The 11,228-nt window shown below is 35.4% G+C and overlaps 1 protein-coding gene across 1 annotated transcript in view; it reads left to right on the forward strand.

Moving 5' to 3' along the window:
- LOC108757131 (division abnormally delayed protein) overlaps positions 1-11,228 on the forward strand; it is a 55,908-nt gene that overhangs the window by 37,472 nt on the left and 7,208 nt on the right. The window contains exon 6 of the mRNA XM_018501523.1: positions 10,787-10,931. Coding sequence (XP_018357025.1) covers positions 10,787-10,931 — 145 coding nt within the window. The remainder of the gene's footprint in view (positions 1-10,786; positions 10,932-11,228) is intronic.

The following is an 11,228-nucleotide window of genomic DNA, read 5'->3' on the forward strand; positions in this document are numbered from 1 at the left end:
TCTCTCTCTCTCTCTCTCTCTGGTCTCTCGCGCTGGTCTCTCTCGGCTCGGGCGGCGTACGAGTATAGTATCTCACCGTGGAAATCTAAATGAGATTCGATCCGTCGAGGAAGCCGTCGAGGATTCCGCACGATTCGATCCGGTGCGGGAAGTGAAACCGCTTGGCTCCCTCGATTGAGCGCGCTCGCCAACTCCGGTAATTCGATTCTACGGCGGGGGTTGATTGAAAAGCGGGCGTCTTTCACACAACATTCGCGGCCGCTGGTTTTCCGAAAATAATTTATGTCACACGGTAGCGAATTTAATTAATTTTGGGTATTGCGCGGGTAAATTAAATTAATTAAACGGCCGAACCTTTTCCGCTGATCTCGCCCTTTGACGCTCGTCACGAATCTGGCTATCCTGCTTAATTCTATTTAAAAATGGATACGATCCATTACGATGAATCTCATAATGGGGGACGTTATTTGTTTATTTAATTGACAGAATTAGATTGTACGACGTTAAAATATTGCTAAAAAATATTGCTGTTTAAAATTTCGCAACCACGATCCGGAATATTTTTTTATATCAAGTGACGGCCGGTCTCTATAATACATATTGCAGTTAGCCATCGATAATAACGGTTATAGCCTCTTCGTCTAGAAGGATTTCAATGCGCGGAAAGAGGCGAGGAGTCTGAAAAAAGAAAGACGTGACTTCTTCAATGCCACTCTCGGACATCGGCGAAGATGACGTCGTTGGTAATGGCTTGAGGCGGAGGAGACGGAGGGTCCGTGGAATGGCGAGAGAGAGAGAGAGAGAGAGAGAGAGAGAGAGAGAGAGAGAAGGAGAGAGAGATCGAAGACACTACTCGAAGGAAGAGGAAGATGACGTGTGTAGAGAGGGTGCGACGACGGGATAGGTGACGAGAGGGGTGGAGGGAGATAGCAGCGCGTAGCCTGTGGGACGCCAAGCCGCCAAAGAGTCTGGCAACGAGAGCAAACGGGCGCCGCAGCGTCGCCCGGTACCTGACGATGCGCGTGTTGGTGCGACACGTACGTGCTCGTACCCGCGAATAAACGTGGATAATACACGCGCCTACGTTATGTATACGTACATGTATGTGTGTGCGCGTTATGCGCCAGGTCCGCCGAGATGCGTCGATCGCCGAACGGACGACGTAGCCAAACATCTCAGCCACGAGGTCATGATGTCGCAACATCATCTTGCGCTGCTATTTCTCGCCACTTCGCACTCGCCACTTCTCTCGCTCGAGCCGATCGCTCGGACGTGTACTTCCATCTCGCGAGATTGATCCTCGTCAGTCCCGTACTCGCGCGAATGTTATTCCTGTCACATCAGACTACGTCAGATTACATTAGCCGATCGTAATCGTAATCGTCAAATCGTAGTCTGATATATTTAGGGAGATATTGGTAGTACGTTTTTATTTAAGACTGTCTTAAAATGCTAACAGACCCTTTTGCCTTATAATATCTGACTCTACTTGAGATCAATCTGAAATATAAGAATCGATTATGAATATCGGCCTTAATTACGTAACTGTCGTTAATCTGTAATCACCAATCAGAGCAAAACAGTGTGGTCCAAACCAATTAGTTTGCTGTAATTTGCTGAAAAGTAATCGTCAATCTCTCGCACAATCGCATAATCGCTAGTATGATTATGGCTTTAGACAACGTTTAAAGGTTTTTTTTTAAACTCTTTCGTAAGATAGTATTTAATTCTTCGAAACTGATAATCTATTGGACATTCAATTATACATTTTTATAAATATGTGAAACAATTCCATTTTCTTCAGTTACATCTGCAAATTTAGATCATTTTTATTAAAATATATACTTGCAATTAATATTTTTTTTATACAAAGACAAAAAATTTGGTATCTTCAGCAAAATTGTTTAGTGAGGCATTTTTTAGCCGCCAAAATTTTTTAATATAACAAACATTTAATTACTTTTGCGAAATACATTTTCCTGCTTTATAAATAACAAATATATTTGTTTATACTAACTATAAACAGTTTAATATAAACAAATTTTTTTAATACATTTTAACTAAATATTTTATCGTTACAGCAAAAATTTGGTTTATAGAAATACATTTTTTCTAGTAAAACGGTTTACACTGACAATGAGGAAAAAAAATTAAAATATTCAGTGATAGACGTTTTCTTCAATATTTATTGAATATAAAAAAATTTGACTATGATGACAGAATATACGTTTCTGTGAAATATATTCCATTTTTTGTTATTAACTATATAAAATGAAATGATAGTTTGCTATCCATTTTTTAAAATAAACTTTTATTTCGCCGTTTCTTTAAATAAGGATTTATGTAGTGAAATGAACATTATATCCCACAAATTAAAGTATCTTTTTCTCAAGTTAGTGAATCCACCCAATTATAAACCTCTTTGTTGAAAATACGAAACAATTAAGTTTTCTTTATGTTAAGTTTGCTGAATTATTCTGATTAAAATACAATTTAGTATTCATTCTTTTTTACACCTACATTCATTTCGGTTCCTTGAAATTAATTAATGCTTTTTAATTAACATAAATTAAACGGATTTTACAAACCCAGCGTATCGGTAATTGTGTTACAAATTTTAATTCTGAAGGGTTAAAACAAAACGGAGATTGCGCTTTACAAAAGCTCGCCGTAGTTTTTGTTTATTTAAAATATGAATGTAACACAAAGTACTGACAGATCAGTTTTATTTACTTTCGAAATAACGTATTCCACCATTGGAATATAGCTGAAGGCAGTCATCGATAATTCAATATGTCGTCGTTAATACTCGCAGTCGACGCATCGCGCTTGCTCTGAACACACAGGAATGATCCCGATTAATCTCATCCGGTGACACGCACTCCGCGGTTCGATCGTCGTGATGAACCGCGGAACCTGATATCTGAATCGCGTGCTGAAACCGTATATCGTCTGTGTCCGATACGGCTTACGGAGAGGCGGTTTGCGTCGCGGTCGGTTACCGGGGCGATCACGTACCCGCCTCGAAAAGCGAGTTCCCCGACGATGACTCGGATCATCGACGACGAGTACGTATACTTACGTCGCGACGTCACGAATCCCGACACCTTCGCGACGCGTAACGTGATGACGCTGCGCCGAGCGTTCACGCGCATATTCATCGATTTACTTCGTCCTGCCGTGTGGCGAGATCACTGACAAACAAGCGAATGCCTCGGGAATAATTGGAGCGTGCGTTATGCGAATTAGAGCACAAAGGACCGAGTATAACGTTTACGAGAAAAAAAAAGTGTCAAAAAGTATCAAAACATATCTGCAACTCGCGGTGCAACTCGCTGTAATTGAATCGAGGAGTGCACGAGCGGAAAATCCTGATGCTTTCTGAAAGCGGCGTGTTTAAACTTTTATTTCATTTCATAGAATATTTGAGGAGTTAGGTCCATTAGTTGTTAAGTCACAATTATAACCGTCAGATTAAATTACACAAAAGCTTTCTCCCTTTTTCAAAATAAAGTTTCCGTTTACACAGTTTCATATTCGCGTCGTGAACGTTGTAGAACGCTACAGCTTTTTGTGTTAAACGTCGACAAATGATTGAATTTTTTTTTAAACATAAATCTAAGAGAAACTCTAATATACATAAATCAAAGATAAATGCATAGATAACAATAATAGGAGACTTTATAAAAAAGAATGCGAGTACGCGCTGCGTCATCAACGAATCGCGCGTATCGCAGTTCGATCATTCTTTTAATTTAGCTGCAGCTTCATCGACACGCTCGGTTGACGTCGAACAGTGCGGACGATATATTAGCATACGCTTATCCGATACATCGTTCGAATGGGAACGAATTGCGCAGACGATATATGTTATAAATAATACATTCGCGAGTGGATGATGCCCGCATATATATATCGAGACATTTCGAGAGATAGCATCTACTGGAATATCAATGTTCTAGCGACGTGAATAGCGAGTCATTCATAGAGAGCCTGGCTCGGCCCATTTGTCGCGAGGGTATTAGTAAAAATGCGCCTTTTAAGAAGTCAATCTTAAGCTCAGGCTCCGAAGATAAACGCACGCGCGGTCTTGCTCGATTTGCACAGTACGATTGATAGAAAAAGAAATAAAGATTTATCATTTTTTAAATAAAATATTATTTAAATTTAAATTTAATTTGAAATTGGATTAACATTAAATTAATTAAATAAAATTTAAAATGAGTAAGTAGGCTTATATGAGAAAAATATATTAAATTATATAAAGTGTCACATACAGACAGGCTAGTAAAAGTCGAGCTGGTTGACAATGTTAATACTTGTAAAACTTTGTTATACATATATATCAATGACAAATAGAAATTTAATAATAATTTATATAAGTCGCAAACATACCGACACTTAATGGGATCATCTTCAATATCAAACACAATATCAAAACACAAATATCAAACCTTTAAATTATAAAAAGATATGCTATCTATTCGTTGTCCGTCAGTGATTATTACCTGACGGACAACAATTAGATAAGCATTTTTTTAGAAAAATATTTTGCTGTTCCAGCTAGAATTATCGATGTTTTTTTGTAACTGATAGAAAATTATGTATCATATGCGTAGAATTTATAGTACAAATCTAAAATTCTATCTCTGTCATCTATGATTAGATGCAATACATATCCAATATCGCAGTACTTTCTAGAAATTTATCTATTTTAGCTAATTTTTCGTACTTGGATAATTTTCGCTATAACTGCACTTTTTTGAGTGTATGATTTAATAACAGTTTGATATTTATTTTTCCACACCCAACATTAAGATTCGAAACATTTGCGATTTATTATATGCAATATTTACGTTATTAAATTAAAGAAAAGTCTGATAAGTTAAATGTCGATTAAAATAATTTCAATCAAATATTCAATTTATATAATCAAAAATATAATTTTATTTTTCTAAATGTTTAGTAAATATTACCGAACATAATAATATAACTTTGATAATTTTTACTAAATTTATAAAAAGTAAAACTATTTTTTATTTTATAAATCGAATATTTAATTGAAAATATTTTCAACATTTAGCTATTATATCAGACTCTTTTTTTAGTACACATTTATATTCCCGTATATATATTCTGTATAACTTTAAATGATTGTTAAATCACCTAGATTAAAGTCGAATAAAAATTTGCTTTGAATTTTAATTTCGTTAGGATCGCAGTCGCGATGCAAATTTGATAAATTTAATGCGAACTTGGCCGCATAAAATTGCAATCTTGTAATTAATTTTTTTTTGTTAACGAGAGACGTTCTCTAAATAATATTCATTGTTCTTTCAGCCGCAATTTTTCAGCCGTCTGATTTTTATTCCTGCCGAATTGTCGTTCTTCTCCACGACGGACGATCAGTGGTGTATCTTCTAACAATCGTGAGAACGCGCTGTATCCGGCCATTAAGGAGACTAGCCGCGATTAATTTAGTTGCGTTTAGCGCTTCAATGTGATCAACGAACCGCCGCAATAATCGAGCGAACTTCTTCATCCGCTCAATTATAAAAGCACTTCTCCTTGCAGCGAAATAACTTTGATTAAAGCGATTCTAAAACGAAGCTGTTCCTCGATACGGCAATTTCATCTTGATTGAATGCCTTCTCTAAAATGGCTATTTCGATCGCGTTGTCGGATTTCTCGACACAAGCGCACTGCAACGAGGACAGCCATCGTTATTCTAAATTCCAACGTTATCTATATATATAAATGGATTCTAAAAAAAATTCGCTGACTAATTTTTCTTCGAGATACGCTGTAAAAAAAATATGTTAAAATTACATAAATAACATATCTAAAAATTATAACTTTACATGTAATTTTTTTTACAGTGCATGTAAAATGTCAGTTACGTCAATTATATACTTTAATTAACTTTCGTGATTCATAATTGTTCTATATAAGATATTAAAGTTCTAACCATAATTACCTGAACTTAATTATCATTCGAAAGCGCACACACACATATCGTAGCGTAGCTTTATATTTTATATATTCGCGGTCAAAATATTTTCTACTAAATGCCAGAAAACTCGTTTATTGCATCCAAGTGTACAAATAATGCAAAGGAAAATTCCGTGTTATCTAAGATACAATGCTGAGCCACCGTCTTCTTCAAAATGACAAAACGTGGCCCAGGAGGATATGACTTTCGTATTTAGGTCGGAAACCGATGTCCTATTTCGCGCACGAGATGATACGGATACCTTCTTGCTTTCGGAATTCGCGGAATAATGGCGGCGTCTCATGGCGCTCTTTCTCGGCATTGAAATATTAATCTGCCCCAAAGCACGTTCTATCTCCCGACGGTGGAGATCGATGCGCGCATACATGCTTCACAGCTGAACAACCACCTATATACGTTATACGCGATATAAAGGCCGCGATATGTAGTCCCTATATTCATCACGTCCCTCTTTCCCTTCCTCTTTTATTCGCGGATTCTTTGACCAATTTGCAGCGGACATATCTCCGCGAGGCGAGGAATTAGGCGAGGTAAAAAAAAAGTGCTTGCGAGTTATATACCGAGCTGCTGAAAGTCAAACCTTACGTGAAATTTACCTCCATCCTTTATTCAGTTTCGAGCGAACTTTACTTAAACGGAAATTTAACCCGGGCTTTAATTACAAAAGCGTCGATCACGTCCGTCGAGTTAACGGAGGAACAAAACTGTTCCTGTGGAGAAACAAGCTCGGACCGAAATAATATACTCTCGGGGGATGAGGAATTACGTTTGTTTTACTTCTTGTCTTATACCTCTTTTGGTTACAAACATCATTGATCAAATACTCTGTGCGCTGTGATATCACGCAACGAATGAGGTGGAAAACGCATCGTTTTCATCTGAACAGTTTTCGCGTTCGATCGCCGCAGAATCAGTCTTTGTTGGCTCGTTTCACCCGGTCTTCGTTTCCCTCGCTGTCGAGATCGTGCAGATTGTACTCGTGTTAGGGATGAAGAGGTACTCAAATGAAAGAAGAAAGGAGCGACAGGTGGGGTGCGGAAGAAAGCAAAACGCTATATCTCAGCTCTTACTTGTCTTCTAGCTCTCCTAACAAGTGTACTAATAATTTTAACTCTTCAATGTCACTGGCTTTTTATTTCAAAAAATAATCTTTTTCAAAAAACTTTAGTGTATTCACTTCATTGCTTTTAACTTTTTTACTAGTAAAGGTACATACATTTACTTCATATCATTGCATTTCTTAATTAAACAGAATGAAATTAGGCTCTAAAGAGACTCTAAATCTATAAATCAAAGAATTACAAGTATTTATAAGTGCCAATACTGGACGTTTATGTATTATATACGATTTTTTTTTAAATATAAATTTTAAATACAAATAAACGTTTCGATTCCACGTTTTTGGATATAAATCATTTAAATATCAGGATTAATTGTATTTATTGAAAATGACTTATAAATGTAGGATTGAAACGTTTAATTTTTTTTTTAATGATAATTTATATTAAATAAAAAATTTATATATACACACACATGTTCTCTAAATTTTTTGGAGTGGAATCTCACTCTAAAGAGTGACAATTGAGCCAATCTTGAAACAGTGTGGCTCAATTTTCAATCTTTAAGAGTAAGATTACATTCTTTAGTGTGATATTCACTCTAAAGTTTTAGAGTGAAAAAACATCCAGTGTTAGCTCTCTTATAGGTAATTGTAACCTTTTGATTTGTATTTTTTTATGTCTCATTTTAATTTAAAGAAAATTTGTAATAATGTTTATTTTTATAAAAATTACAAACAATCAAAGTTAAGTATGCCAGATACGAGTAACAAAACAATAGTATAATGTGGCATTAAAGAATTAAAGGAATAAAATTATAATCCTCAAGTTTTGCGTATCAAAATTCGTAAATTGGTAAGGAAGTTCGTAAAGGAAACTTTACGCACGTTATGTAGTGCTTTGAAAGAAGATATGACTCGAGATAGACGCCGCAAGGTGCGATTTAGCGGAAAAGGAGCGGAGGAAAGTTCGCGAGGAAAATCGCTGGAAGATGCTGGGTGATGCGGGAAAACTGAGAAGCGCGACATGTGCGCAAGGTGAAAAAGGATGAAGAGGAGGGTGAAGGACGATCTCTCTCAAGGAGGTCGTTTCGTGAATGGCCGGCATTCAGAAGCATCGAGAAGAAGAGTCGACCCCACGACTTTGGCGATATTTCAATTCGCTATCGAGCCATTCGAGCCACACTAGATACTTCGGTACGCCTGTTTGGCGATGTAATATTTTTCATACGAATAGTGGGAATAATAGCGAAAAAACATGGTAGATCAAGTGAATTGAGGTCTTTGGATATGAATACAATGAGAAAAATTAGAAATTTATATAAAATCCAATGGTAAACAGTGATAAAAATTGCAGAAGTACCTCTCGTGTTACTTATTATTTTTTAATATACAAAAAGAACGATTTTGTTGAAGTATTTAAGAATTTAGCTATATACAGGTCTGAAAATAATTTTGTTTAGGATTGTATAAATAATTAAAATTATAAATAATTATGTGAGCAACTTAAACATGATAATACTACAAAAAGTTTTAGCATTCTAAAAATCATCTTAAGTCTATACATGATTATTTTGATGGTCCAACAAAATTATTTTCAAATCTAGGTCTTAAGTTTTTAGATACTTGAACGAAACCGTGTAATTATGATAATTTCGTGAATTAATAAATTATGGTGAATTAATTAGAAATTTATATAAATGCTAACGGTAAATAATATAAAAATTGCAGGAGTAGATAAAACGCATTATAATAGTTGTCATTTTTAATAACAATAATTTCGTAGATTAATAATTATGGCGAATTAATTATCGCTCTAAGATTCGAGATAATTGATGATTTTATTTCTTGATCTTATTTCTAAGATAAATGTCTCGTAACACACGCTTTATATTACCGTTATATACCACTCGTTGCAATAATATAAAGGACTAGCGAGAACAATGTAATATAAATAACGACCACTCTTTGTAAAACCCCGGCGAAGTATCGTCGACTTCTGGACTATTCGCGGATATATTTGTTCCCGGTTCATTGATTCGCAGGCGCTTAATCGCGTGGCGATCGAAAAGCGGAAGGCGATATTCTGCGAAGCGGCACGAAGCGATTTGTCTCTTGTCGGTCAGCACCCCGCAGAAGATAGAAGCGCGGAAGATAACCGCGCGCTCTCGGATGAATGCGTGATGGACGCGCGTGCGGGATCGAGCTTCGCTTTCGCTTTGTATTTCTGTAAAATATCAAACAAAGCGCAACAAATTCTGGATGGCAATTTTCACGCCGAGATTACGGCGTGTGAAGATCGATTTCTAATTTTATACTTTTTATAGGAAGATTATTTTCCAAAATTCAGTTTATTTGAGAAAGGCGAACCACGTGTTGAAAGAAATTTTAGTATGTATAACCATTTATTTTATTGAATATGACTAATAAAAACTTCATTACTTTTTCCTTTAAAAATTGTGCCGTTCTAATTAAAATTCGATTAGAATAATTAAATTTTAATTAGAACAGCGGTTGGAATAACAAAAATTGTGTCGTTCTATTAAAAAATTTGGCTAATCTAATCAAATTTTGATGAGAACAGCACAATTTCTAAATGGAAAAGTAAGAAAGTTTCTGTTAATCACATCCCAACAAAATAAATGTTATACGTACCAAACATTTCTCTCGGTGTAAATTTGCTGGCCGTATAATTTAGTTATTCAAAGTATAGCTTGATATCGTGTCTCATTAAGATTCTAATGAATATATGCAATAGCCTATCTACCTGTCTGGTCCCAGATTCATTTGGGTGGCACGTTGGAGCGTATTGGCAACAAGGGGAGAGCTTATATCGTTAATACGGGGGAAGATAGAAGCCGGGCACGATACCGAAGTAATTTAACACTCACGATTTATGCAACCAGACTCGTGTTGAACTCGCGGAAGAAATGCTCACTCGGTGTATTCTATTCATAACTCTCCGATTATTGTGTTTAAACGCTACAACGCGTATTCATGCTTTCACAGCCAAGTCTGTATAAACAATAAAGCCCCCAGCGAAGTATCGACTTTTAGACTATTCATGAACATATATATATGTATATATTTGGTGTATGTGTATATATATTTATATTTGATATATCATTATATAGATATTTGTTTTCAGTTTATTGAATTGCAGACGCGCGATGTGACAGCTTGATAATGAGATTGTCATATCATTTCGTAATATCTTCTAGTTTCTTTTCTGAATGTTATTAAGAATGCATTACAAGTATTTTTTGTAACTAAACGAAAACATTATGAAATTTTTTTGTATTTGTAAAAATTTGGCAGCAATTTAGAACTTGGATCCAAATTATTTTAATAAGAAGAAGATATGCTTTTAAAAAAGATACATTAAATAAGATAAAAAGAGAATATTTTTATTTGAACTATAATATTGTATTATATATATAAAATGTAAATATTGATTTTATTAAACTGTTTCATATATATATATATTTTTATATGAAAAGTATAAATTTTCAATTTCGCTTTTACACTTGATACTTAAATCGCGTAGTAAATTTTACGTTTATGTTTCTATTAAAATAAAGATTGTTGATATTTCAATCTCTTATCGCATGGTTTTCATTTAGCTCTTATTTACAAAATTATCTGCTTATCTGCATACAACGTAATTTCACGAAATTAATTCAGTTTTATTACGGCGCAATTAAATTTTGTTTCAGATATACGAAAACCGTGGTGGATTCCAGTCTGAACGCTCAAAGATACAATCCTGAATTCACGATAACGATGTCGACGACGCCAGCTAGCTACTCCGGCAATACGAACACCAGCGCGCTCATTGACCAATTGAGGCACATTAATCAGGTGAGTACATGAAGTCGTAATTCGTCGCCGAGGTCTTAAGTGCGATTCCTCTCCCTCGGATTAAATCGTGCTGCAGTTTTCATTCGTTCGTCAATTCAAACGCCGTGCGACGAACAACAGCGGTTGACTCTCGTCGAAGTGGAATCTGCGATGATGGAAGTCACGTTTTCCTCTTTTCGAGATATTGACCAAACTAATAAATTCCTTTCGCACGTGTGCAGGTTTGAATATCGTAAAAAATGTAGATATAATTAATAATAACAAAATAATTACAATAATAACATTAAATATGTTTAT

Source organism: Trachymyrmex septentrionalis, unplaced genomic scaffold (genome assembly GCF_001594115.1).
Source record: "Trachymyrmex septentrionalis isolate Tsep2-gDNA-1 unplaced genomic scaffold, Tsep1.0 scaffold132, whole genome shotgun sequence".
Taxonomy (NCBI): Eukaryota; Metazoa; Arthropoda; class Insecta; order Hymenoptera; family Formicidae; genus Trachymyrmex; species Trachymyrmex septentrionalis.